The sequence below is a fragment of the Carcharhinus amblyrhynchos genome, chromosome 6 (genome assembly GCF_965287045.1).
Source record: "Carcharhinus amblyrhynchos chromosome 6, sCarAmb.v2.hapA, whole genome shotgun sequence".
NCBI classification, from domain to species: Eukaryota; Metazoa; Chordata; class Chondrichthyes; order Carcharhiniformes; family Carcharhinidae; genus Carcharhinus; species Carcharhinus amblyrhynchos.
This window is the reverse complement of record NC_137329.1, coordinates 69,970,792-69,998,370: the sequence shown is the minus strand read 5'-3', so window position 1 is coordinate 69,998,370 and position 27,579 is coordinate 69,970,792. Positions and strand designations below refer to the sequence as shown.

General features: G+C 40.6%; 1 protein-coding gene across 6 annotated transcripts in view; it reads left to right on the top strand.

The window, feature by feature from the left end:
• The window catches only part of cnot4b (CCR4-NOT transcription complex, subunit 4b), a 162,246-nt gene that overhangs the window by 96,664 nt on the left and 38,003 nt on the right, over positions 1-27,579 (top strand). For all 6 annotated transcript variants that reach the window (XM_080190617.1, XM_080190614.1, XM_080190615.1 and 3 more), the window contains 2 exons: positions 546-798; positions 13,937-14,434. In XM_080190617.1, the coding sequence (XP_080046743.1) occupies positions 546-798; positions 13,937-14,434 (751 nt within the window). The remainder of the gene's footprint in view (positions 1-545; positions 799-13,936; positions 14,435-27,579) is intronic.

Below are 27,579 nucleotides of genomic sequence, written 5' to 3'. Positions count from 1 at the left end.
CAGATTTAAGGTGCAGGGAGGAAAGTACAGAAGTGATGTTAGGGGTAAGTTTTTCACTGAGGGTGGTGAGTGAATGGAATCGGCTGCCATCAGTGGTGGTGGAGGCGAACTCGCTGGGGTCTTTTAAAAGACTTCTGGATGAGTATATGGGGTTTTATGGGATTGGGGGTTATAGATAGGTCTATAGATTGGTAGGTGTTGATGTGATCGGCGCAACTCGGGCCGAAGGGCCTGTTTGTGCTGTAGTGTTCTATGTTATTTGGAGAGTTGGTGTAGACTTGATGGGCCAAATGGCCTCCTTCTGCACTGTATTGTTTCTATGAATGGTGTAGAAAACATTCAAACAAGGCATTTTGAATTCAACTTACAAGTACCTTATGTGCTGAAATGCTCTTAAGTATTTTGGCATTGAGTGCAATTAAAAGGGCCATTTGGAGAGTTCCACCTCTCATTTGTGCTCTAAATTGGCAGGGTGAATTTCTGAGCTTTAGACTGTACATCTTCACTAATGTTATGACTAACGTGCAATTGTGTCTCCTTTTCAGATCCCTACCAGTGAAACACCTTCACCACCACCAGGATTAACAAAACCCAATCCAGTAGTCCCCATTAGTTCATCTAATCATAATGCACGCTCCCCTTTTGAAGGGGCTGCAGCAGAATCCCAATCCCTCTTTTCAGACAACAGTAATTTCAGACATCCTAACCCTCTCCCAAACAGCCTGCTTTACCCCACTTCGTCACCATCAACACATGACTGGCCAACAGCACCAGAGCCACAGAGTCTCTTCACATCAGGTATGTGGCTTTGTCAGTGTCTCACAGGAGCATGGGATCAATTTCAGACCTTGAATAGTAAAAGGGCATTGCTTCCTAAATGCGCTCTGAAGTGCACAAAACCTATGAGCTGAATAGAGCTTGAGTTCAAGAAGGATAAATGCATATGCATTGATTGGGATAGCAGGAGGATTTTAATATCAGACGTGAACCCCAAAAGATGCATGACTATAATCCACTGATCACTTAGTGTCTGTATCTGTAATCTGCTGTTTAATTCATATCTTCAGAGCATGGCAGTCACTGAACAAAAATCAGCAACAAATAAATCCCAAGGTTCAATGTTAACTGGAAAGCAGTGCTAAAGTATTTTTTTAAAGTCGTCCAATCCAAGTTGTACCATTGCAGCTGAGTTGGTCAATGTATTGGGTTGGGACGACTGATTCATCAGCTGCCTCTGTGCAGGATTAGGATGAGGTAGCCTTATGTTGCTGCCAACTGGAGTCAGCACTTGATGTCGAAAAAAAAAGTTTTGCTGATAGCAATCGGTGTGAAACCAAATCAAGAAACTTGGTGTTTGCATTGGGGTTAATGTAAATTATCCCTTAGTGTCCAAAATTAGGTGTGGTAAATTGCCCTTTTAGTTTTTTTATTCACTCATGGGATATGGGCATCTGGCTGGCCAGCACATATTATCATCCCTAGTTTCCGCTGAACTGAATGTCTTGGCGATTTCGGGGGCCAGTTGAGAGTTAACCACTTTACTGTGGCTCTGGTGTTGCATGTAAATCAGACCATGTAAGGACTGCAAATTTCCTTCCCTAAAGGACATTAATGAACCAGATTGGTTTTTCCACCAACCATATAATGTTTTCATGGTCATCAAGAGATTCTTAATTCCACACATTTTTATTGAATTCAAATTCTTCATCTGCTGTGGTAGGAATGTTACCCCACTCCCCAAAACATCAATTGAATTAGATGTGCTGGTTATGGGATTTGTAGAGCAAGTACAAGCTTATGAGGAATGGTGGGGGATGGGCTAGGTAAGATACGTTGTTACGAATGAGCAGTGCAGACTTGATGGGCCAAATGGCGGCCTCCTGCACTGTAGCGATTCTGTGATGTTGATTAACAGAGTAAAAGCAAATTAATGCGGATGCTGGAATCTGAAACAAACAGAAAATGCTACCAATTCTCAGCAGGTGTGAGAGCATCTGTGGAGAGAGCAGAGCTAATGTTTCAATTCTGGATGGCCCTTCGTAATAGGGTGTTCAGCTTGCAATATAATTGTATTTGAACACTTTTTTTACCCTCCAGGTCAGCTTGCTGACAAAATACAATGTTTTAATGAGTTTTTTCACTGCAGTGACTTTACATACACATTCGTGACTTTATTTAAACATTACTGAGTGTTCAGTGCTTTTATATACAATTGCCGTTTTTCTCTCTGAATGTTATTGCTGTAAGTTTTTGCTATGATTCGTTCAGTACGTTGGTGTTCCCCAAATTTTTGAATTACATCCAATGCCCTATTACGTAAAGCAAGCAAATCCCAGCACTCTTCTATTGGTATGTACTAAGGAGTGAGCAGGACTCAAGATTTAAATCCACGTTCTATTATTTTGAATATATATCAAGTTACTAATATGTTGATGTTGTGATTCAGGCTCTTTTCACCAATGAGCTGTAGAATTAACTGCAGCCGAATCAAGACCCAGTGCCATGACTCTCATGCCGGACAAATCAACGTAAACACCAAACAGGCTGATGGCCTGGATTTTGAGGATGGATTACTAGGACTGAAGGAAGTCTTTGGGGCCTTGATGTTCACTTGGTATTGTTATTGTTTGTCCATCGTCATTGATGAGGACCTTGATACCGTTCGTCATTTTGAGGCTGGTTGCAGTGTGTCCAAAGGTGACTGATCATGTTAGTTTAAGCACGGAATGTTCTGGCACGTATTGGACAGACTTGTGTAGGCACTATAGTTGTTGCGCTGGTGGCTGTGGACTTGTGAAGCTCGCGCTTAAGTTGTGCTTCAGCAATACACCTTGCTTCGTGAGCTTGACAGCCTTTGTGTATGAGGCAGCGCCAGGTAGGGCGGTTTTGTGCCAGCGTTTCCCAGGTGGTCGTGTCAATGTTAAGCGACTTCAGGGAGGCCTTGAGTGTGTCTTTGAAATGTTTCTTCTGCCCTCCATGCGAGCGTCTACCAGCAGAGAGCTCCCCAAAAAGGAGCTGCTTGGGTATGTGCTCATCTGACATATGGATGACATGACCTGCCCACCGGGTCTGCGCTCTCATCAGCAGTGTGTGGACTGATGGTAGACTTGCTCTAGAGAGAACTTCAATGTCTGGTACTTTGTCTTGCCATCTGATGCATAATATTCTGCAAAGTCAAGTCATGTGGAAATGATTGAACTGTCTTGCATGCCTTTAATACACAGTCCACGTTTCACAGGCATACAGGAGGGTAGTGAGTACCACGGCGCTGTAGATCTTCAGTTTTGTTGCTGGGCTGATTCTTCAACATTCCCATACAGTGGAGCGCAGTCTACCAAAAGCAGAACTTGCCTTTGCTATGCTGCAGTTAACTTCTGTATCAAGAGTCACTGCTTGGGAGAGAGTGCTGCCAAGATCAGTGAACTGGTCCACTGCCTGTAGTTTCTGCCCTTTGACTGTGATTATGGGTTCTGTGTACAGTGCATGAGGAGCAGGCTGGTGCACGACTTCAGTCTTTTTATTGATGGTGAGTCCAGAGTTGTCACAAGCCGTGGAAAATTTGTCCATATTGACTTGCATCTCTGGCTATGAGCCAGCATACAGGGCGCAGTCATCGGCAAAGAGGAAATCTCTCAGAACAGTCTCTTTCACTTCGGTAATAGCTTGATGTCTCCTCAGGTGGAAGAGCTTCTCACCCACTCTGTACTTGAGGTTGATTCCAGCAACACTGTCCTGGAAGGCATCATTCAGCATGGCAGTAAACATCATGCTGAACAGTGTGGTTGTGAGCACACAGCCCTGTTTGACGCCAGGGGTGACTGGGAATGCCTCAGAGGATTCTCCGCCATCCAGTACTCTGGCCATCATGGAACTGGCGTACCATCTGAATGAATTTAGGGGGGCAGCCAAACTTTGACATGATCCTCCACAGGCCTTGTCGGCTGATAGTGTCGAAGGCTTTCATGAGGTCAACAAAGGTTGTGTAGAGTTCACGATGCTGCTCCTGACACTTCTGAAGTTGGTGCGCAGCAAAAATCATGTCAGTAGTCCCATGACCTTTGCAGAAGCCGCACTGTGACTGCGGAAGCAGGCCCGGCTCCAGATAAGTGACCAGACGATTTAGCAGGACTCTTGCGAGGGTTTTTCCTGTGATGGAGAGCAGCGAGATTCCTTGGTGGTTGTTGCATACTTCCTGATTGCCCTTCCTCTTGTAGAGGTGTACGATGGAAGCATCTTTAAGTTCCTGAGGAATGGATCCTTGCTTCCAAAAGGACTGGAACAACTCGTGAGCTTTTCGATTAGTGCAGTATCAGCAACTTTATAGATGACTGCGGGTATGGCATCTGCCTCTGGGGCTTTGCCACTGGATAGCTGGCTGACAGCTTTCGTGACTTCTGCTACTACCTGTGGGTCATCTATGGCATTGTTGATATTAACCTGGAGAATCCTGTCTATTGCCTCATCGTTAATAGATGACGGTCAGTTGAGGGCGGCTTCACTTTATCTCTGCAGGATCTGAGCCCTTTCTGTAATGAGAGTTGTACCATCTGTACTCAGGAGGGGTGAGCTCAGAGATTGAGGTCCATAGAGAGTGTTGAGGGCTTCATAGAACCGTTTCAAGTTGTTTCTGTCAGCGTAACCCTGTATTTCATCTGCTTTGGCGCTCAGCCAGGCATCCTGCATTTTAAAGTTTATTCTGGACTGTCCTGGAAGCACTGGTAAAAGCACTTTTCTAGGCAGCTGATGATGGGTCATCCTTACAGGCCCCATGAAAATGGTGCTTTTCAATAAGTAGAGCCTGTATCATCTCCTCATTTTCACCAAACCAATCATGCTGCTTGTGGGTGGAGGGCCTGAGCGTCTTCAATGCAGATGTATGGATAGCATCCCTGAAGCGTTCCCAGTCGTCCTCAGCGCTGCATGCGAGGTGGAGGTCAGCAAGCTTGATTTCCTAAGTCTTCAGCCAGCACTGAAGCTATACTGGGGTTCTTTAGTTTGGCCTCATTGTTTTCATAACCTTGCTTTCTTGTGGATGCCTCCTTGGGTCTGATGCAGAGCCTCATTTTGGAGGCAATGAGCCTGTGATCTGTCAAACAGTCACTTTGTATTAAAATATAGTAGATAAGTGCTGATGAGCAGGGCAACAAGTTTGTTTGCCTTAAGAACCTGTCATTGGCTTTGATTATACGTTGTGCATTGACAGATTGTTTTGGCTGCTAAGATAGATAACTTGTGTGCTTGTTTGTTTGAAAAAAAACTGGATAAGATATACAATTTAAGAACAAGACATTTGACTGAGTAAGTCTATTCAGATTATGATCTGTATGACCACCTCTTCGTTTATTTACTCGATTATGTCACCCCCCCTCTTCTATTCCATCCCCCCTCGTTTTCTGACTAGCCTCCTTTTGCACGCATACGTGCTATTCATCACAACCTGTCCATGTGGTGGTGAATTCTACATTTTGAACAATTGCTACTGAATTCCTTTATTGGATTTATGGTCCCGACTTTTACAGTACCCCCTCAACCCTTCCATTTCCTCTCTGTAACCCCTCATCTGCATTATCTTAATTGCATTTTTTGCACTTTGTGCTTCCCTTTCCTTTCTGTAATATGGAAGCCACGTTGAGGGAAATAAATAAGGTCGGTCATTCCAAAAGTTGGCTAGTTTAAAAAAAAGAACAAATCTCTGCCTTCTACTGAATAGTAGGAAGAAATCACACAATGAATTTAAAATAAATAAAAACTTCTGTAGAATTCTGTTGAAATTGTGAACACCATGTGATAGGGAAGGGTGAAATGCTGTCACAATAGAATGGAAATAAAGAGATGGGATACAATTGGGAAACTCTTGATAACACAACCACAGTGAATTTATATGCTTTAGAGGGCAATCCAGTGAAGCACTCGCATAGTAATTTTATCCTCCCTGTGGTCACATCATGGATATATCCATTGTCAATTTGAGTGAGCTTGATTTTTGAGGTTAATTATGAGTTTGTCCTGTGTGAAGTGCGTAACAGTTTTTTAATTTTATTTACTTTATGGTAGTTCCACTCACCAGTATTTCTGAAATATTTAACTAGTATAATCCTACCAGTTTTTAGTGGTGTTTTATCCCCAGCCAGAATCACTGATTTATGGCCTGCAGTAGCTTGAAGAGGTTGCCTTAGTTCAAGTTGTGGTCCCAGCTCTCTCTGCTCAGTGTTTGCAATGTTTCCTTTAAAGATGTGTCATATTAATTAGTAATGTGTCCTTTCCTGCCCTCTTGATTGTGTCGATCCAGATTAAGAAATCAGTGTTAAATGACAGAAGTTCAATATTTATTCAGAAGTATTGTGACCTTTGGAGTTAATTTAACAAATTATTATTTAAACCAATTGCTTTAGGGCTCTTCATCTTCTCACTTAGATTATCGTGCTATTTTCCATTTCCCACATTGCTTTGAGATCTGAATATGCTGAATAACTGACATTTTTGTGCTGTGATCCCTATTAATTAAGAATTGGAAGGAGATGGCCCAAATTTATTTCATATAACATCTGAACAGCCAGCATGTGCAAAGAATTTTGTTGCCAATGTATCTTGGTTTGAATCCAAAAATGGAAGGCAAGTGTCAAAAATTATTGCATCATCCAATCCCCTTGTGTTTTGTCTTTTGTTTGTTGAATACCTTTCTAATGCACTCAAGCGTTTAAGGTAGAAAATTGCCACTGCTCACTCTGAAAGAATTTTTTCACGTTCAGTGATGTGCAGGAGAGATGAGTGTAGAAAATTGTTTATAAAATTGAATTTTTTCTGTACTATAATCTGCAAAATCAGGACAATTATTCAGACTATTCTGCTGAAGGAATAGCTTTCATCTGGTTTGTAATCCTTCAGTTGCAGTTTCATCAATTAAGTCAGATTGGGAAGATGAAGTGAGGAGTGAATTTGTAGTTGTTAAGTGAGTTCCTCCATTCGGAATGACCTGCTCAACTTCAGTTTAGGAGTTGATTTTTTTTTGGCCTACGTTAATACTATCTTATCCAAAGTGTAGACAACAATTAAAATAGTTCTAATGTGAATTAGTGAGAAACGTTGCAGTAATCTTAATGAGAAGGCTGGATTGCCACAAACCAACTAAATTTTTAACAGTTTTTGCCTGTCCTGTCCAGATGCTTATACCTTAAAGCACCTCCATTAATGTCACTTAAACTGGGGAAATTTTCATGTATATCATCGTGCTTGGGATGGTGAACAAAATTTCACTTTAACCTTAGATTCTTCCACCTTTCAGAGCAGTGAAATTGTTCTCAAATTCTCCTGAAGTACATTTCTTGTCTCAGTACTGCAGTTTTTGGCCTTCTAACTCTTTAATCACCAGAATGTTCACAGTAATGTGGTAGTTTCTTAATTTTCTCTGGTGCTTGAAGGAAGTGATTTGGGATTGAGTTCTTTGGATAACTTATTTGTTGAGACGGGAGTAGTGTTGTTTGAACAGGCGATCCACTCCACATATAAAGATCAAGAGTCATAAAGTACAGAAACTCAACATTTGGCATAACCAGTTCATTCATGTGTTTATGCTGTACTTGAGCATCCTCCAAGCTGTCGTCATCCAAATCTACCATTGTAATAATCTGTTCCCTTCTCACTCATATGCTTGTCAAACTTTCTTTCAATCTTCATTTCTCTCGCTCCATTGTTGGTTGCTTTTAAGCAGGAAAACTGTGCCAAATGCAGTCAAGAAATTGCCCTGACCAATTCCAATCCTTTTCCACTATTTTTATTCTTGTGCTGGGATGCAGTTGACTTGAATCAAATTTTTATCTGTCTTTGGAGGCAATCTCATTAGGTTATAATTCCTCAGACAATGGAAAGATGGTACTCATAACCAGTGGTTTGACAAAACTTATTTGGTTTGTTGGTACCATACAGTGTAATAAAAATTATCGTACCAGTGTATAGCATTTGTGATTCATTTTATCAATCTACATTATAAATACATTAATACCACTGAGAGGTCTATTTCTTGCCAGGAATTTGTCCAAGTTCAAAATGTTATGTTCAGATCTAAGCCAAACGTATTTGAGACTCAGCTGCTCACTCAAGACCCATTGCTTGCTGTATCAATGCCATTCCCATTCCTGTCCTGATGCAAAATTGACAGCTGTGCCATGCTCCTGTCAAAATAGCTGTTCCATCCCATCCTCCAGACCAAAAAAGCACATCCTAGGTGCATCTGTTCTCCGCTTGCTGAACTTTCTCCAAAATCCCTTTACTCTCTAATTTTGATGAATGTGTTCCCTGTGCACATCTAAGTTCTCAGTTGGAATGCATGCAGTTGGATCTTTGCTGCTCATGAAGCAAAAGTGGCTTTAGCCAAAGCAAAATAAGAACTTGTATTTTTACTTCATCTTTCCAAGCATCAGGATGTCACAAAAACCTCCAAAACCAATGGAGTACTTGCCAGCTGCTGTTACCGTTGCGTAGGCAAATATGACAATTCAACTATATATCTGAGATTCTGCAAATGGCAAATGAAGTTTACATCAAAATAATTGGCTTATTTGGCTATCGACTGAGGAATTAATACTAGATCTGCCATGGGAATAATTTTCCTGCCCTTGAAAATAATGTGTTTTATCTGAGGAGGCAGATGGAGCCTCACTTTAATATGACGTACCTTGTAATAAAGTAACACTCAGTTTCAGACTAGACTCTGCACTCATCCTGGAGTGGGGTTTGACTTCCAAACGTTGTGACTCAAGACAAAAGTCCTTTTGCTGGCATTTATAAATGGCATTCCCTATGAACATGATGCATGATCTCTCTTCATCTCGCTCAATAATTTCTGCAGTATTTGGTACAGTTGGTCAAGATGTGTCGATGTGTTACATCGTGGGCCGAAGGGCCTGTTCTGCGCTGTAGTGTATCCCTCCATGCCAACTTTCAATTGTCCAATTTATATATTTGCCGTTGAATAGTTCCAGTCCTATATACCAGTCTTGTGGATCTGCTGAGCATATGTTCTGATGTCATCTCTAGCTTGTATATCTTTTGGTTGTGTTGAGTGAATTTTCATACATGTGCATGATATTAATTTGCACCACTCTACCATATTCTTCAACCCATGCCATCACACTGCTCATTTTTATACTGTCATGGGTGAGCCACATTAATCTTCCAGAGGGAGGTGCGGGAGCTTAAGAGGGGGTGGGAGGCTCGGGGGGGAGTTTGTGAGAGAGACTGGGGAAGGGAGCCTGTGAGAGAGGTGATGGGGAAGGGACCTTGAGAGAGGGCTTTGGGGGGAGGGTTTGTGTGAGAGAGTGGTCGGTGGGGGGGAGGCGCTTGAGAGTTCTTGGATTGAATGAAGTCATCAATGTTTGGAATGAATCTTAGCCCCACTGCGAACTTACCTGCTTTGCCTTTACTCCCTGACCAAACTATTTGTGACTGTTAGCATTCTGTTCCAATGCACACGTTTGCCCACTTCTGTTGACCTATTTTGCCAAATTCAATGTTGATCATGCTTGCCTTAGAGTCCTTTCACCCGATTCCTACTGCAAACTCTAATTTAGCCACGATTCTATTGTGCTAATGGCTCTGTACTGTTTCTCTCCTCTATGTTTTTCTTATGTCTGTTTGTGAAGATCTTGGATACTTCTTGGGTCAGGGTCCCAAGTTGATGAAGATTAGAAGGGGAAAATCTGTAATTTTGCTGCTGTTCATAGTTCAAATGGACATCATATAATGCCTTAAAGTAACTGTTCTTCATACATTACCGATCTGAGCTTTTACAGTAAGCACAGCAATTGGGTTTCAATTAAGTCATTGTGACTGTAGAAAATGCAATGGTTGACATTTATTGCTAGAAATCTATAGTACTTTAAGCCAAATTCAAGAATCTGAACTGTTAAGAATTTATCTTTTGTGTTCACTCCATAATGCAGCCAGTCTCGATTTAACCAATTTCAATAGGAGAAAAAAAAATCTAAACTCAGCTCCACTCATCAAAATTTTTCAAATATAAAATAAAAGCAAATTGCTGCAGATGCTGGAATCTGAAACCAAAAGAGAAAATGCTGGAAAATCTCAGTAGTTCTGGCAGATCTGTAAGGAGAGAAAAGAGCTGACATTTTGGGTCCAGATGACCCTTTGTCAAAGCTAAAAAGCATAGCAAGTAGGAGATATTTTATATGCAGGGGGAGGGAATGGAAGATGAGTCATAGTAATCTTTTCCCCTGGTTTCTATGTCTAATAGCTGTCCATAGAGAATAAAGGGTGTGAATAGCCAAATGGCAGAGAAGCTGTAAGCTGTGACAGGTGGAGATTTTGGGGGAGTGGAGGGGGGGGAAATGGGACAGAGGTAGAATGTAGAAATGGGGAAGCAGTGGTGGGGGGTAGGTATGGTAAGGAAAAATGCAGAAAGACAATAAAGAAATAAAGCAGTGGAAAATTAAACAAAATAGAATGAAAACAAAGGAGGCCGAGGTAGGATAGAGCGAACGATTTGAAGTTGTTGAATTTGATGCTAAGACCAGAAGGCTGTAACATGCGTATCCAGAAGATGAGATGCTGTTTGGCAATCCACCAAATTGGAAGAGGTGCAAGTAAAATGTTGCTTAACCTGGAATGAATGTTTTGGACCTTGAATGGTGAGCATGGAAGAGGTAAAGCAATAGGTGTTACACCTTCTGCATTTGCATGGGAAGGTGCCATGGGTGACAGGAGAGATGTTTGGTATAATGGAGGAGTGGACTAGATTATCCTGAAGGGAACATCTCTGCAGCATGCTGACACAAGGAGTGAAGGGAAGATGTGTTTGGTGGTGGCACCATGCTGGAGTTGATGAAAATTGTGGAGGATTATGCTTTGCATGTGGCGGCTGGCGGAGTGAAATATGAGAACAAAGGGGACTCTATCCTTGTTCTGGGAGGGGGTGAGGGTCGTGGCATGGAAGATGGACTGCACGCTGTTGAGCGCCCTGTCAGCTGCAGTAGATGGGAATCCATGATTGAGAAAAAAGGAGCACGTACTAGAAGCACCACTTTGGAAAGTGGCATCATCGGAACAAAAGCAACAGAGGCAAAGGATCTGACAGAAACGGATCGCATCTTTACAAATGTGGGGTGTGTAGAGCTGTAGTCCAGATGGTTGATTGCTGGAAATGAAGACAGGTTAAGGAAGGAAAGGGAAGTGTCTGATGGACCAGGCGAAGGCAATGGAGGGGTGGAAAGTGGAAGCAAAGTTGATGAATTTTGAGGTCTGGAAAATTATTCAAATACTTTGAGTGGTTTTGATGATCAAGTTAACATCCATTTTTAAAAATTTTTTTTAATTTTCTACACAAGCTGAAAGATGCTTGTCTCCAACAACAAGCCTATTTTTTCCATATTGGGCATTCAGCATTAAGCATCTCTATTTGGGTAGAATATTGGTTAAACTTGCAGCACCACTTCTTTTTCCTATGAGACAGCTTTAATAAGCATATAACATAGGTCAGCTCAGTGCAGTCCTGATGGGGTGTTACATTTTTGGTTAAGATCTGTTGGGTTTGGTCGCAAAAGATTTCATGCGACTATTTGTAGAATAGGGAAATTCACAACTTGGTCTTTGAAAGAGATCTTTGTTTTTCCATCATATGTTGTTAGAATTTGATGTGCGGCAGCATTTATTGCTCATTAGTAGTCTCCTTGAGGACATTGCATCAACTACCTGTATTGCGACATATAGAATTGATAGGTTTTTTTCTTTGAAGGATTTTGATGAAGTCAGTCCCCCCCCCCCCCCCCCCCCCCCCCCCACCCACCCCCATTCAGCATCTCCAGCTGTCTGTCGCATGCACCTGGCAATTCATCCTACCTCGAGCATCATCTTCCTGCCAATGTTGGATAAACTGCAGCAAACTCTGTAACCATCTCCTTATGCTGTACTTCTGCTCCTGGAATCCATCCCATGCCATGACGTTCTTTCACCTTCCTCCGTCAGGAAAAAGATAAAAGTGTGAGGTCACATACCAATTGACTCAACAGCTTCTTCCCTGTCAGGCTTTTGAATGGACCTGCCTTGCACTAAGTTGATCTTTCTCTACACCTCAGCTATGACTGTAATACCACATTCTGCACTCTCTCACTTCTTCCTTCTGTATGAACGGTGTGCTTTGTCTGTCTAGTGCGCAAGAAACAATACTCTTCACTGTATGCTAACACGTGTGACAATAATAAATCAAATCAAAATCGCATGAACCATCCTGTAGTGGTGAAAGAGAAGTTGTGTTTATGTAGTACTTTTCATCAACTTCAGTGTTCCAAAGCACTTGAAAGTCATTAAACCATTACTTTTGAAGTGCAGTTTCTGCTTTGTACAAAGTTAATACTGAGTGGATAAACAATCGTAATAAACCATGGTCTGAAACCAGTAGAGCTAATTTAGGTAAAATGGGTGGTTTAACACAGATATTTATGTTCCATACATGAGAATTCTAGCTTTTCTAAACTCTCAACTGCTGTTCGCTTTAGGCACAGCTTAACACAGCTACCTGACTATACTAGTACTGGCTTTCAAGGCACTTTTGGTAATGATTGTTGGCAGCGAAGCTTCTATACATTTGACTGCACTCTGATGATACTAAACTCGCCATTAAAATTCCATCAGAGAATATTTCTGTTGTCCCATCTGCCTTGTCTGCTGCAAGTCCAAGCAGTTTCTCTACATTGTTCTTCACAGGCCTCAAACAGCTTTCAATCAAAGACACCACTTTAAGCTGATTTATAAGCTGATCTTATTGCAATGTAACCAGATGACTTGAGAGTATTTCTTCCTGGTCCTGGGAAACAGGCAGCAGATGATGCAACTCTTAAGATCTAATTAAAATAAATTACCTTTCATCAATATTATTGAATAATAACTGGTCTTTAGTAAAGAGTTTTTGAGATTCAAGGTAAAAGCCATTGGTGATGGAACAGTTACTGCCTCAGCTAATTACTGTGTGTGACCTTGATCTTAAATAAAGGAAATAAAAGAAAACAGTGGAAAATTAAATAAAATGGAATGAAAACAAAGGGGGCCGAGGTAGGGTTGAGCAAACAATTTGAAGTTGTTGAATTTGATGTCGAGACCAGGAGGCTGTAACATGCCTATCCAGAACATGAGATGCTGTTCCTCCAGTTTACAATCTACCAAATTGGAAGAGGTGCAAGTGAAATGTTGCTTAACATTGAGTTGTTCAGACTCATCAGCCCTGAGCTGATGACCTTTTGGTGACTTGGGTATTGTCCTCTTGCATGCAGTTTACAGTAGTATGTGAGATAAGTTAAAATATTGACTTTGTGTGTGTTGTTTCCATGTGACAATTAGTTTTTACACCAACTTGCCACATGACTGACTCCATGATAGATGAGTTTAAGTGCGTACATTTGAAATGTTCTACGGATAACTGTGGAATGTGAGCAGCCTGCTTGTATGTCATCCTTCCCTGAATTATTGCATGAAAAAAGGAAGCAGTGGCTCCCTTCTGTTATTTTCATGTTTGAAGCTCAGTGAAAATATTCCCCAGCATAGAGTGATTGATGGTCAAACCTTATTTTCCTCTCCACTTCAGTCTGTACTAATCAGGAGGGAGGTGGGAAAGGAAGAGCTGAAAACGCCTCAGTAGTTCCAAGAAGATGTTTTGTCGGATTTGATCTCATGACTGTATTCCTCCTGTGTAATCAGCGTCTTCGTACTATATTTATTGTCGGATCTGCTGAAGGGACACTTTTTAAACTGCTCCTCCCACTAAGTTCCCACACCTGTAGCTTCTCATCACTCATTTTGATACTGGAAAAAAAATGGACAGGGAATTGTTGGCATTCATTGCACATTATTAGCTTGTGTGTTTGACTTAGTTGTGCACATTTGCTAACAGAAACATTTACTCATTTCTCTTGTTTCCTTCAATAAATTTCAGAAACAATCCCAGTATCCTCATCAACAGATTGGCAAGCAGCTTTTGGATTTGGCTCCTCCAAACAGCAAGAGGATGATCTGGGTTTCGACCCGTTCGACATCACCAGGAAAGCCTTAGCAGACCTGATAGAAAAAGAACTCTCTGTCCAGGACCAGCCTTCCAACACGGGCCTCACATCTCCCACCTCACTACAGATTCCTCCGCAAACTGCAAATAAAGGCATTGGTGGCTTCTTGACCCCTTCTGCTGCCACAACAGCCAACTCCATAGGCAACTCTTTCCCCAACTCCATATTACCACGGAGGTTCCCAGCTTTTCAGCACAGAGCTGTCTACAACTCATTCAGTTTTCCGGGTCAGGCACGGTACCCATGGATGGCCTATCCTCACAATAGCATGATGCACTTGAACCACACAGCAACACCCACCTCGAACAGTAATTTCTTGGACTTAAATATACCACCCCACAGTACAGGACTTGGTGGAATTCCTATATCAGGTAGGTGCTGACTGATGGATTTATCTCAGTTTACCAAATTGCTGAACCATTGTTTTTCAAATATATGTATTGAAGCACCTTCAACTGGACTTGGGTTTAGAGGAATGAGGAATTGTTGGGAGCGTGCACCCTAAAGTTGGAATTTGTGATGATTGGGTATGTGTGATCTCTCTCTTGCATCATTTCCATTGATGAAGGTCCCAATTCTCACAGCATTCAAGGCTTTCTCAGCGGCTCAGCTGGAAATCGCAGCAAATAACTGAGCTGCACAGCGAAATTTCAAAATTGGATTCCTGGTCTACCCAAGCTTAGGGTTGGCGGTAAGTGTGTTACAAGCAACTTCACTACCTAAGGGCTACAAAGAGAGAAACACCCATTTACTCATCACTACCCAGTGAGAATAGGATAAAGCTTGACAATCTCAGGCTGGGTCTGTGTCTGCCCACCTGTGAAGCATGATTACTTGTACTTGAAGAGTGGTTAGACTCCGGGCCTGTACCCAAGTGTGAAGTTACAGCTTAAAACTATTTTACCTTTTCCACCAACTGTTTAACCCAGAACTCCAATTTCTGCAAATTTAAGATTTCTGTGTGCATGTTGATTGTGGGTTGTGTGGATGTACTCAATATATCTCATGGCCTATTTGATCTTTTCCATTGTATCTTCTCTGGAATACTTGCAACCAGCTTTAAAGTAGGAACCTTTAATTCTGAAGAAAACCTACAGCAAGTTGTGTAGCAGAGTAACCTGACTTTTTGTCTAGTGATGCTGTATGTATCAATCTTGTATAGTTTTGTAATGTTAAATATTGTACATCGCATGGTGGTAAGTTAATTAGTTGGTACCTGGTGTGTCTATTGAAGATCATACAAGTATTGTTGGCATTCTATGCCATTAAGTGAAAGAACAGGAACCTGCAAACAGGGTATTTCTGTCCCTTTTGAATTTTGGAGGAACTAAAAGTAGTGGCATGTTAGTCATACCTGCAAGAAAACTGTTGTGATCAGCCAGATTGTTCTTTTAAACTGCTATGAGTATCTAGATAACATATGTTTTTGAAAGGGTCAGCAAAACAGTACTTATAGGCAAGTTTGGCATTTCATACCTTTCTAGTTCCTGTTGCCCCCTTGTATTGTTAGGAGTGACTGCTTTAGCACTGCCCTTTCTGCTGAGCTATTTGCATTGCACATTTCTGAAAGTCATCCACTGTGATTCAGACTTCCTCTGGGAGGAAACAACAACTCCCCCTATCAGCTGCATGACCTCAGTGGTAATCCAGATTGCATCAAGACCAAGATTACAGCGGCTGATTGGGATAGTCCCCACAGTTGCACTATTTATTATTTTAGCAAACTGATGCTGGCTGTGTCCACAAGAGGGTGCTACCGATTCAGAGTTGAGCGATGCTTTGAAATTCCAGTGGGCTGTAACTGCTAATAAAGAAATGTTTAAGACCTGACAGGTTGAGAATAGGAAAGTGGTGGATTTCTTTCTGGAAAAGAGGTGAAACTTGGTCAGTGTTGGTCTTTTACTGATGAGGAATCCTGTTTTTGTTCCCCTGCAAGAAACTGAAAACTCGGCAGTGAAATTCTGAATTGTTGTGGAATGCAATGGTTTACCCCCTGCTTTCTTCCTCCTTTTATCCCATGTCCCATTTCTCCAAGGTGTGTGTTCTGCTGACTGTGTTTATTGGTGCCCTAATACCACTTGGGTTGGAGTTTTTATTTTTGTCCCATTTTTCTCCTCTCCTGCCCTTTGAAGTTTGACTATGGTTATGGTTCCTTGTGTACTGGAAATGCTTCAGATGTTAGAGCTTGGTATGAGCTAGAGTAGGTGAGTGACTGTGGGATTCTTGAGGTATCTTTGCCAAACCCCATTTTGCTGCCAGCTGGCTCATAAACTAAGCTCATAGAATCATAAAACCCTACAATGCAGAAAGAGGCCCTTTGGCCCATCGAGTCTGCACTGAACACAAGCCCACCCAGGCCCTACCCCCATATCCCTACATATTATACCCACTCATCCCTCTAACCTCCGCATCCCTGGATACTAAGGGGCTATTTCTTAGCACAGCCAATCTACCTAACCCGCACATCTTTGGACTGTGGGAGGAAACCTGAGTACCTGGAGGAAACCCACAACTCATCAACAAAAGTCACTGAATAGTTATCAAAACTCTGAACCGATTTAATTTCCATAGTTCAGTGTATTGAGGCCAACAATAATGTTTCACTACTGGGCAAACTGAGATTTACAGTCTTTTTCATTAGCTACTTAGCAAAACCTGTACTGTTTTGAGCAGAAACCAAATGAGTACTGATATTCTCCCCATTTTTAATTTTTCTTGTGGCAAGCAGAGGGGCATTCCAATTTGAATCTGCAATTCAATTAAATCACTCCAGATTTAAGGTCAGGTACCACTAGTTTTTTGCTTGCAGTCCATGGGTCAATATGTGAGATCTCCGAAGGAGCCATCAATTCTCTGTCATCTGTGAAGGGAAAGCATCCAGCTATCTGAGACACCTTCAACAATATCTGTCTTTTGTGCATGATTTCTCCTCTACCAGCTGTCCCAGTATATGCTAACACGTCTATTGGTGTGTTTTGAACTGTCATTTTTCCAGAGACAGTGTGACAGTTTGCACTTTGTGGGAAGATTATCTGCCATTCAGAATTTTGCAACTTTCAGCCCTTGGAGCCTTTTAATTTCTTTTAAGGAACAGACTATAGTCCTGGTTTTTTTTCTGTTATACTGATCCAGCTTAAACTCTATTATATCTATAATTTAAAATTCCACACGTGTCTGCACTTAAATGCAATCTGAGCTGACTCTTCACTAAAGTTAGTGTCAAAAAATCACCTCTCAGCTTTACCTGCTTTTCATGATCTCTTTTGGACCATCTACAAATTATCACAGTGTATATGGTGTGATCAGCAATGTTACTTCATGAATTTTGAATCTCGGGAAAACAGAACTGCATGCAAGTAATTATCCTTTAAATACACAAAATTGATTAGCTTTGTTTCTCTATTAATGAACAAGGGATACGAATTAGAGAAAGTCTCTTAAAACAACCATTTTCTCCCTTGTCTTGGTTGCACTGTCATATCATAAATGTTTGGCCCTTTCGATGTATTGTCAAGCTGGGTGTTGTACATTGGTGAGTATTGTGATATCAGAGCTCAGCTTGAACTGTTGCCTTCCATGTCTGTGCACGTACGTGTATGCACACAAATATGTTCCGGCAGACCAGGCTAGCACTGATTAGAAACCCCGCCTATTTCTATTCCCTGCACCAATTGCACTGCTCAGCCACAGCATCCCATGCCCCCTGCAATCAATTATGGTCCAATTCATCATCCATGTCTTTTTACAACCAATAATAGTGCTTGGGATTCTCAGCGTAAGTTGACAGCCATTCTGGTATGCATGGTTACTGTACTCAGTTACACATCAAACTTGCTGAGCGCCCATATCCTTGCTGCTTGACGTAAACTTCTGGTTCCTTGAAGCTGCTGAAGTTAAAAATCTACACCTGTTAGTGTTTATGCATCTTTTAAAGTTTCATCTTTCATGATCACTACCTGCTATCAATCTCTACATCTCTTCCCAAATCCCTTCAGGTGTTCATCCCTTTACTTTGTGCACTGCCTGCCCTTTGCCCCACCGTTGATGACCCCGTCTCTAGATAAAGTCCATACTTTACTCCCCCTTTCTTCAGGTCCGTCTCAAAGCTCATCCCAAGAACCAGGATTTTGATGTCCATTACCTAATCTTTGACACATTGCCCAGTTGTCTGCAGCCTTTGTGATACCTCTTATTTCTGTCTTCAAGGTAGTAGGTCAAAGCAAATTCTGTGGCTGTCAATCAGTAATGGTCATTGTTGAAATGGGATGATCCCAATTAACAACCCTGCAAATCATACTGAAACCACTGGGATTAAAGGGACAGTGAATGTGTGGAACAAAAGGCAGAGAGTAGTTGGTTTTCAGGCTGTAGGGAAATATGCAGGGGCATTTTCCGAAGTAAGTTAGTTAGTGTAAAGACCACCTTTGGCAATTATATTAAAGAACTGGAATAGAGTAAGCAGAGCATAATTTCAATGTTCAAACATTGTATAAAAGTCAAATGTAGTGAAAATTAAGGAGGAAAACAACAGACTTCTGGAGGGCAGTGACACACTGATGACATCAACACAAATGGATTGAATATAATGTGGGGAAGTGTTTTAGCTGCAAGAAAATGTTATGGTACAGTGTGAACAGGAAAGTGTCTTTGAAGGTATCACAATGGATTGGGAAGGCTGGTAAGAGGATATACAGGATCCATGTTGACAACTTTTAAGATCACTGGTTAGACCTCAGCTAATATATCAAGGCTAATTCAGGTTATAAGTCTCAAAGATTCACTTGGCTAAGATGCAGAGAAATTTACTGATATGGTATCAAGGATGCAGGACATCAGTTCATATCACAAGAATCAAGAATCTGGCATTGTTCTCCTTAGCAATGAAGGTTTTAAGTACAATTTGAGGTACTCAAAATAATGAAATATTTTGATGTACATAAGGTGAAATGGTTTCTAGCGGGAGAATGTTTGTTTGGTGACCAGAAGCAGATTGAAGGTAAGTAATGGGTATGATGGGCCAAATGGCCTCATCTCATTTTATTCTATTAAAAACTGGGATCCTTTGAAAGTCCAAGAAGTAAATACTTCTTGGCTGGATCTTACGCAAGATGACAACATTGCTGACCAAAGCAAAAGGTCGGTCTTCTTTATATGAAGACAATCTCTATACAACAAAACTTCCATTTTCATGACATTCATACATAAAGATGCCTAAGCATCTCAAAGGCCAGTGAACAAGCAAAGAAATTAACAGTGGCTGTTTTGGTTGGGAATCAGACATGATTCAAGTTCAGTCCAGATGCTTTTTAAAACTGAGTTGGCAATGGAAGAAAATTTTTTTTTGGGTGGCGTGGAGTTGGTTCATGTTTTGAGTCAGGACACTTAATCAGAGTCTGATTCCTGCTGTAGGATAACACTGAAAACTGTAATCTCACCTCTGTCTTTATAGGTGCTGTCAATTCCCAGTAATTGCCACTTTTGCACCAGGTTTGCAGTTTTATATTCTGTGTACACCTAGAAGTTGCTTCTTGTCAAACACTAACCAGATCCCTTGCACAACAAATAAAGGCACAGAAGATGAAGTTGCAGCTTGATATTACCTCCGGAGTTTTTGACTGCTGTGACATGGCTTGCATTCTTTTAACATTTGAGATGTAGTCATTTGTTTGAAATTATAAATCAATTCCTCGATTGTGTTCAGTTTCCTGGTTGCTTTGAACTGATGCAGTATGAAACATTTTAATCATAATTGAAGAAGCAACATCCTTACATGTTTGGAAAACCTGAATATGGTTTGGCAAGATCTGAAAGAACATGACCAATGGTGTACAGCACAGGCAGCAAGGTGATGGTGCAATTTTCAATATATTGCTTTGTGATATGATAATGGAATGATGCTTCTTCAAACCAGCCTTCCCTTCCTCTTTTCAGTATAAAGCTGACTTTAGTGTCACCTAATTACTTCGAAATTGACCGAGTGTTCTTTCTGCTTTTTCCAATCTTAGGTCCTTTATGATAATCTTTCAGTAGAGACACATTTGCAGTGCCCAAGATAATAGAAAAAGTAATGGTTCATCAGGCAGTCATCTTCGTGACACGTGATGTTGAGCAGAATGTCTCTTGCTGAACTGTGGAGTATGTGTAAAAATGAAGAGGGTGCCAAAAGATATTTGGTCCCTCGAGGTACTTTTAATGAAGAGATGTAACTGCTGTTAATGGTTCTTGACTGCTAGTGGCCTATGGTGAACTTAATTTTGATACTTTAGCCAACAAGAAGATACAATCATTTTACTTGCTGCACACAATCTCAGCAGGTAGATTTTTGTGCTGTTAATTTTCTCCTCAAAAACAAATGACCAGATATGGTAGCGCAGGGGTATTGTAGCTCCAATAAGCTGTGCCTTTCAGTGATGGGATCCAAAGTAGTGCTCTGCAGTTCACCTGATTTTGGATACAGAACAGAGGCTATTTGATTTATTGCAGGGAAAACTGTGCCTACCACTCAGACAATACTGAGCCCAAGTGGTGAGAGTTGATGCATTTCCCATTTTCCCTGACTCTGCCTGCCTCCCAAAAATGCATTGATTCCTGTTCAGAGCCTTCGGTACCTCACCCCAGTGACTGTTCTTCACATGTGATTCAGTGACTATCAGCAGGCCATTAACTACAGGATGTGGCTGAAGCTTGTCTTTTTCTCTTGTCCTGAACTCTCTGTTCTCATGAATGCATTTTTCTGCAGCTCTTCTGAGTAATGCTCAGGAACAGGGGCCAAAGACAATTTCCCCATACATTCTGTCCCTTGATAAGAGTGCTGAGGCCAAATATAGAGCTTTGTGGAGATATGTGAATCCAGCACAATTGGGGGAGTAAAAGTTGGGATCTATATGTGTAACTTAGAATGATGCTTTACTTGATCTTCCTGCTAGCTTCACCAGGCTTGTTTGGAGTACTTTTTATTATAAAGAATGGTATATTTTTTCTTGGCATATCTCTGCTCCACATCTCCCACCAAGATTTTTAACCAAGATTTGGGCTCATTCAGGAAATAAATGCGGCTATACTCAAAGCCACGTTTGAAACAATTTAAGATATGTAATAAAAAAAAGGGATGGCTGGGATTGCATGATAAAATGCAGCAAGGGATTGAAAGCTTTTGTCTTCAACCAAACCCTGTTAGTTTTGTGTGTCTGTTACTTAAATGTTTAACTGTTCAAAATACCCTCTGCAATATTTCTGAACCGTGTGAAACAAATTAAATTGGGGTTGAACTGTAGGACACTGGCTGAGTGCAGAAGTTGAGATGGGAATATTATCAAAATCATAAATTTTCAAGCAAGTATTTTCTTGTATCAGAAAGCACAGCAGAGACAGCCATAATTTCATATACAGGTCCGAAGTGGGATATTAAACTGACAGCAGTACAGCTTACCCTTCTAAAATTAGAATGTGTTCACAGAACTTTTCAGCTGTAGAACATGAGGAATATATCTGATAGTGCAATCTGCTTGAGTCGAGGGTATCAGGCAAAAAGTGCACTGGCATGATAGTCAAACACATTAGCTAGAGTGCAGCTTTTCCCATAGCATGCCAACCCTGATATGCTGAATAAGCCTGATGACAAGTCTGCATTATTAACCTTGTCCAGATCAAGATATTTTATGACAGTTAGTTACCCAAACTGCCTGGGCGAATCATGCAAGATGTTAGTGATGCAATTGAAGAGTTTCAGTACTGCAGTGAGGCCATAAGTGGCCAAATGTTGTGCCCTACCCCTCCAATATCTTCTATATTCATAGACAAAACCATGCTTTCATACCAAATTCAGTTGTGATAATTGTAGATTGAGGCAATCCATTTCTAAATCAACCGGCACAATTTCTGAGAAAAGACCTTGTGTTTGCATATGTATTGTGAGTACAACATGTAAAATAAACCAATTTTTAAAAAAGGCAGAAGGTCATTCGAAACTTCTGAGCCTGCTCTGCCAATCAATAAGATAATTTTCTACCTCATATACATCTTCACACACTATCCCCATATCTGATTCCTTTTGGAATCCAAAATCTACTGGAGTCTCATGCAAATGTATTCATGGAGCATTTACTGTTCTCTGGGGTTGGAATTCCAAAGATTTGCAACCCTATGAGTTGCAAACAGGAGAAATTATAATATGGAATAAGGAAATGGTAGACTTCAAACAAACATTCAGTAACATCTTCATGGTAGAAAACACAAAAAATAGCCTGACAGAATGAGAAATCATGGGTGCAGTATAAGAATGAGGACTTAAAGAAATCAGTACTAAAGATATAACGTTACTGGAGGAATGAACTAACAGCTAAAAATTAATGCAACAAATGCCCTGGACCTGATGGTCCATATTGAGGCGGCATGGCAGCACAGTGGTTAGCACTCTGTAGACAATGTAGAAAAGCAGAATATTTTTAAAATGATGAAAATTATGGCAATCTAAAATAACTGACCCCTTAATGTAAATATGAGCCCCAGTTCCAGGCACCTCAACCAGGACAAACGATTCTCCCAGCATCTGCCCTGTCTGTCCGCTCAAAAATGCCATAATTTTCAGTGGGATCACTTTTCATTTAAATTCTAGGAAATGTAGGTCTAGACAACTCAATCTCATTGTGTGACTATGTTGTTGCAGGTATCAGTCTGAATCTTTGTCCCATGCCTTCTCCAGCAAATATATCCTTTACTGGATGAGACCAAAACTGTTTACAGTGCTGCAGATGTGGCCTCACCAAGGACTTATACAATTACAGGAAGACTTTTTTATTCTTGCATTCCAATCCATTTGTAATAAAGGCTAACATATTATTTGCTCACTGTAGCTTCATATTAACTTTGATTTCATACTAGAGTAATCCAAGTCTGACTACCAACATTTCCAAGTGTTTCATCATTTTAAAAATATCCTGCTTTTCTACATTGTCTATGGAGTGCTAACCATTGTGCTGCCTCAATATGGACCATCAGGTCCAGGGCATTTGTTGCATTAATTAATTTTTAGCTGTTAGTTCATTCTTCCAGTAATTTTATATCTTTAGTGCTGATTTCTTTAAGTCCTCATTCTTACACTGCACCCATCATTTCTCATTCTGTCAGGATACTTTTTGTGTTTTCTACCATGAAGATGTTACTGAATGTTTGTTTGAAGTCTACCATTTCCTTATTCCGTATTATAATTTCTCCTGTTTCTGCCTCCAAAGAACACCCACATTTGTTTCGGTTAATCTAATCCTTTTTACATGTCTGTTGAACCTTGTATGTCTCTACCAAGTCTTTGTCCCACATTTTATTTCATTCAGCAACATTATGCACCTCCTGCTTTTAATACAATCTTTAATTTGTTAGCCATGTCAGACCAGTTTGCTCTCAGGGTTTTCTTCCTTAGGGAAGTATTTGTTGTAAATAATGTGTTAACTGTTTAAACATTTGCTGCTGCCTATTTATCATATCTTTAAATCTAAATCTAATTTCCCAATCTACTTCAGCCAACTTGCCCTTCGTATGCACCAAGTTTCTTTTTTCAAATGTAAGACGCTAGTTTCAGATTTTGGTAAATTAGTTTCAATGATCTATCACAGCTAGGTGTCCTGCATTTTGTTAATTCTGCCTCTTCCCAGGCTCTGTCAGAGTAGTCAGATGTTGACAACTTGCATTATTTGCAAGACAATCATTTGTGCTCGATATTTGGAGCCTATAGGCTGCCACTGCATTAATGAATGGCTGTAATCCCCTGCAGTAATGTGTGCTTATCCTTTCTCTTGTACATGCTTCGACAAATATGTCTGCCTTCCCCACACACCACTGTGAAAAAGATTATGAATGCCTTGAGCTTTTACGTGGTGCAGATCTAAGAATATCAAAATTTCTGCACCAAATTTTACACACCTTGTGATTTATCTAATTTAAGCAGGAGCTGTTGAATTGTTCAGTAGCACTGTCATAATGTTCACTTATGCAGTTTTATTTTGGCTTGATAATGCTTCATAACATTCAAACAATCTTAAGCTCACAAACTATAAATATATTTCCAAAGCACTTGGGTTGTTGACCTCTGTTTCAGGTGTAACTAAACATGTAAATAGCTATTGTGCATGTCCGTGAGTTCTCTTCACTTGGTATTAAAGCTGCAGTTTTGATAATATTCACATTAAAACTCTGAACTTGGTATATCAAGTTATGTTTTAACTCAGCCATATTGGGGAAAAAATACAGTTCTGTGATTCTGACTCTTAAGGGACAAAATCAGTTCGCGAGAATCTTGATTGAAGGATTTAGGTGTGGACCAGGTACTGGGCAAGACGACAGCTCAGTGACAATCGCTGATTGCTGTGCAGACACATGGATTTGGGCCGGTGTCTGTGGGAGTTTGCGCATTCTCCCTGTGCTTGCGTGGGTTTTCTCCGGTTTCCTCCCACACCCCAAAGATGTGCTGTTATGCTGATTGGCAGGAATAAATTGTCCCTAAATCAGATTCCCTCAATCTGGATGGCCATAAAACATTAGACAGGGGTTGTGGGTGGAGAGGGGGACTGGTGGTGTTGAGATGGCGGTGTGGACTCGTTGGGCCGAAGGGCCTGTTTCCCGGGCTGATTTTGTTCTTTGAATCAGTTTGGATGGAGCTAAGCAACAGCAAGAAGCAATAAACATTGGTGGGAATTGTCAGGAACAGGAGTAAGCTACAGATGAAATTATTTATCATGAAAAATGTTAATTCATAAATTCTCAACCCAGCTTCATAAAACGTCTGGTAGAAATCCCCTCAAAGGTGTCTTCATGTTTTGTGTTGGGTCTTTTTTAAAAACAATTATCAGATTTTCACCTCCATTGCAAATGGTCTCATCACTTTGGAAGTTGGCCAGTGTAACACTGCTTTTCAAGAGAGGGAAAGAGAAAACTGAACTTATAAGCCAGTTAGCTGGATTTCAATCATTGGGAAAATGTTGGAATCTTTTATTTATGAAATCTTAACAGTGCATTTAGAAATAATATGGTTTGAACAAGTCAGCATAGTTTTCTTAATTTGTCAGACTGGATTTTTTTTAAGGTTTTTTGAGGATGTAACTAGTCAGATAGATAAAGGGAAACGAGTAGATATCGCATGCATCTGGATTTCCAAAAGCTGCTAATTAAGTAATAGAATATCTGCAGTGCAGAAGGAAGTTATTCGGCCCATCGACCCTAAACTGGCAACAATCCCATCAGGCCTTATCCCCATAACATACTTTTCCCCTGCGAATCTCCTTGACACTAAGGGGCAATTTTACGATGGCTAATCAACCTGAAATGTACATCTTTGCAGTGTGGGAGGAAACCGGAGCACCCGGAGGAACCTCATGCAGACATGGAGAATGTGCTAACTCCAGACAAACACCCAAGACTGAATTGAACCCGGGTTCCTGGAGCTGAGACAGCAGTACAAACCACTGCCACCATGCCGCCCATAGGTGCCGTATAAAAACTTAGTAGACAAAATGAGATGACTTACAAAAGAAGAAAATGTGATGTGAGAAAAAACTTTTTCACGAAAGGGATTTGGGTTTGGAATGCTGTACCTGTGAAGGTGGCGAAAGTTGGTTCAATCAAGGCATTCAAGAAAGCATTAGATTATTACTCAAGTAGAAACAATGAACAGGGGTACGAGGGAAAGGTACAAAGTCATAATGCTCATTTGGAGAGCTGGTGCTGACACTTTGTGCCAAATTTCTGTACAGTAACAGTTGTGTGATTCTGACTCTTAAGGGACAAAATCAGTTTGAGAATCTTGATTGAAGGATCTAGGTGTGGAATCTGTTTGGGTGGAGCTAAGCAATAAACATTGGTGGGAATTGTCACCAAACTGTAGTGGTAATTTGGGCACAGTATAAACCTGGAATTAGAAATTGACATAATACAGATGTGAAAAACTTCAAATTACACACATTGGGTTAATTAAATCAGCACTAATTCTGTAGAGGAAGAATTCCTGGATTGTCTACAAGATGGGTTTCTGAAGCACTATGTTGAGTGATCAGGCTATTTTAAATTTGGTGTTGTGTAATGAGAGAGGGCTAATTAATAACATTGCTGTTAAAGAGCCTTTGGCAAAGACTGATCGTAATATGAGAATTTTGCATGAAAGTGATATAGTTCATTCAAAATCTAGGATTTTAAATGTGAAGAAAATAAATTCTGAAGATATGAGGGGTGTGTTGACTCTGGTGGAATGGGCAAATACTGTAAAAGAACTCATAAGCAAGCAATAGCAAGTACTTAAATACTATACAGTCTACAATAGATATACATTCCTCAAATGCACTAACACCCAAAGAAAAAGGTAAATCATCAGGGTTAATAAAAGAAGCTAAGGATTGCAGTAAATTTAAGGAAGTGGCTTACAGAAATGCCAGAAAAAGTGACATGTCCAAGGATTGGGGCAATTTAAAACCCAGCAAAAGAAGACCAAGAAACTAAGTGAAAAAGGGATGATAGCATATGAATGCAAACTAACGCAGAACATAAAGAAATTGTAAAAGCTTTTTTCGCTATGTAAAAATGAAAGGGTTAGCTAGGTCAGATGTAGGCCCATTGCAGATGGACAAAGGAGAAACTATAGTGGAGAGCAGGGAAATGGTGGAGAAACTGAGCAGTTACTTTGTTTTCACGAAGAGGGTGCAACCTCTTGGAAATACTAGGCAGCATAGGGATTTGAGAAATTGAGGAAATAAAAGAAACTTTAACCAAGACTGTGCTTGAACAGTTAATTGGATTGAAGTTTGATACATCCCCTGGACCAGATGAGCTTCACACGTGGGTTGAAGGAGGTGATTCGAGAGATAGTAGATGCACCATTGGTTGTCCAAAATTTTATTGGTTCTAGAAAGGTTTTTGCAGCTGGAATGGAGCACATGTAACTCAACTGCTTGAGGGAGAAAAGAGGAGAATTCAAAACTATAGACCTGTTAGCTTGACGTCAGTGGTTAGAAATATTTTTGAATTTATTACAAAGGGTATGATAAAACATTTAGGAATGAATGGTTAAATAGACAGCTGTGTTGGATATAACTGATCTGCAAGCAGGGACAGTGTGTACCATAGCAAAAATTTGCCAATGATACTAAAATAGGTAGAAAAGCAGGCAGTGAAGAGGAGAGAGATTTTACAGACTAAGCTAGAGGAATGGGCCAAAATTTGGAGTTTGTGTGAGGTTATCTATTTTGGCTGAAAAAAAAAGGCTAATTATCTAAATGAAAAGAAAATGCGTCTGGATAGAGGGAGCTGGGTGTCTTTGTTCATGAGTCACAAAGTCAGTATGCAGGTACAGCATGTAACAAAAAGAAGGCAAATGGAATGTCAGCGTTTATTGCTGACAGACTGGAATATACATGTAGAGATGTGTTGCTGCAATCGTATAGAGTATTGTGTCCAGCTTTGGTCTCCTTATTTGAGGAGGGATGTGGTGGCATTGGAGGCAGTTCAGAGAAGGTTCACCAAATAGATTTTGAGGATG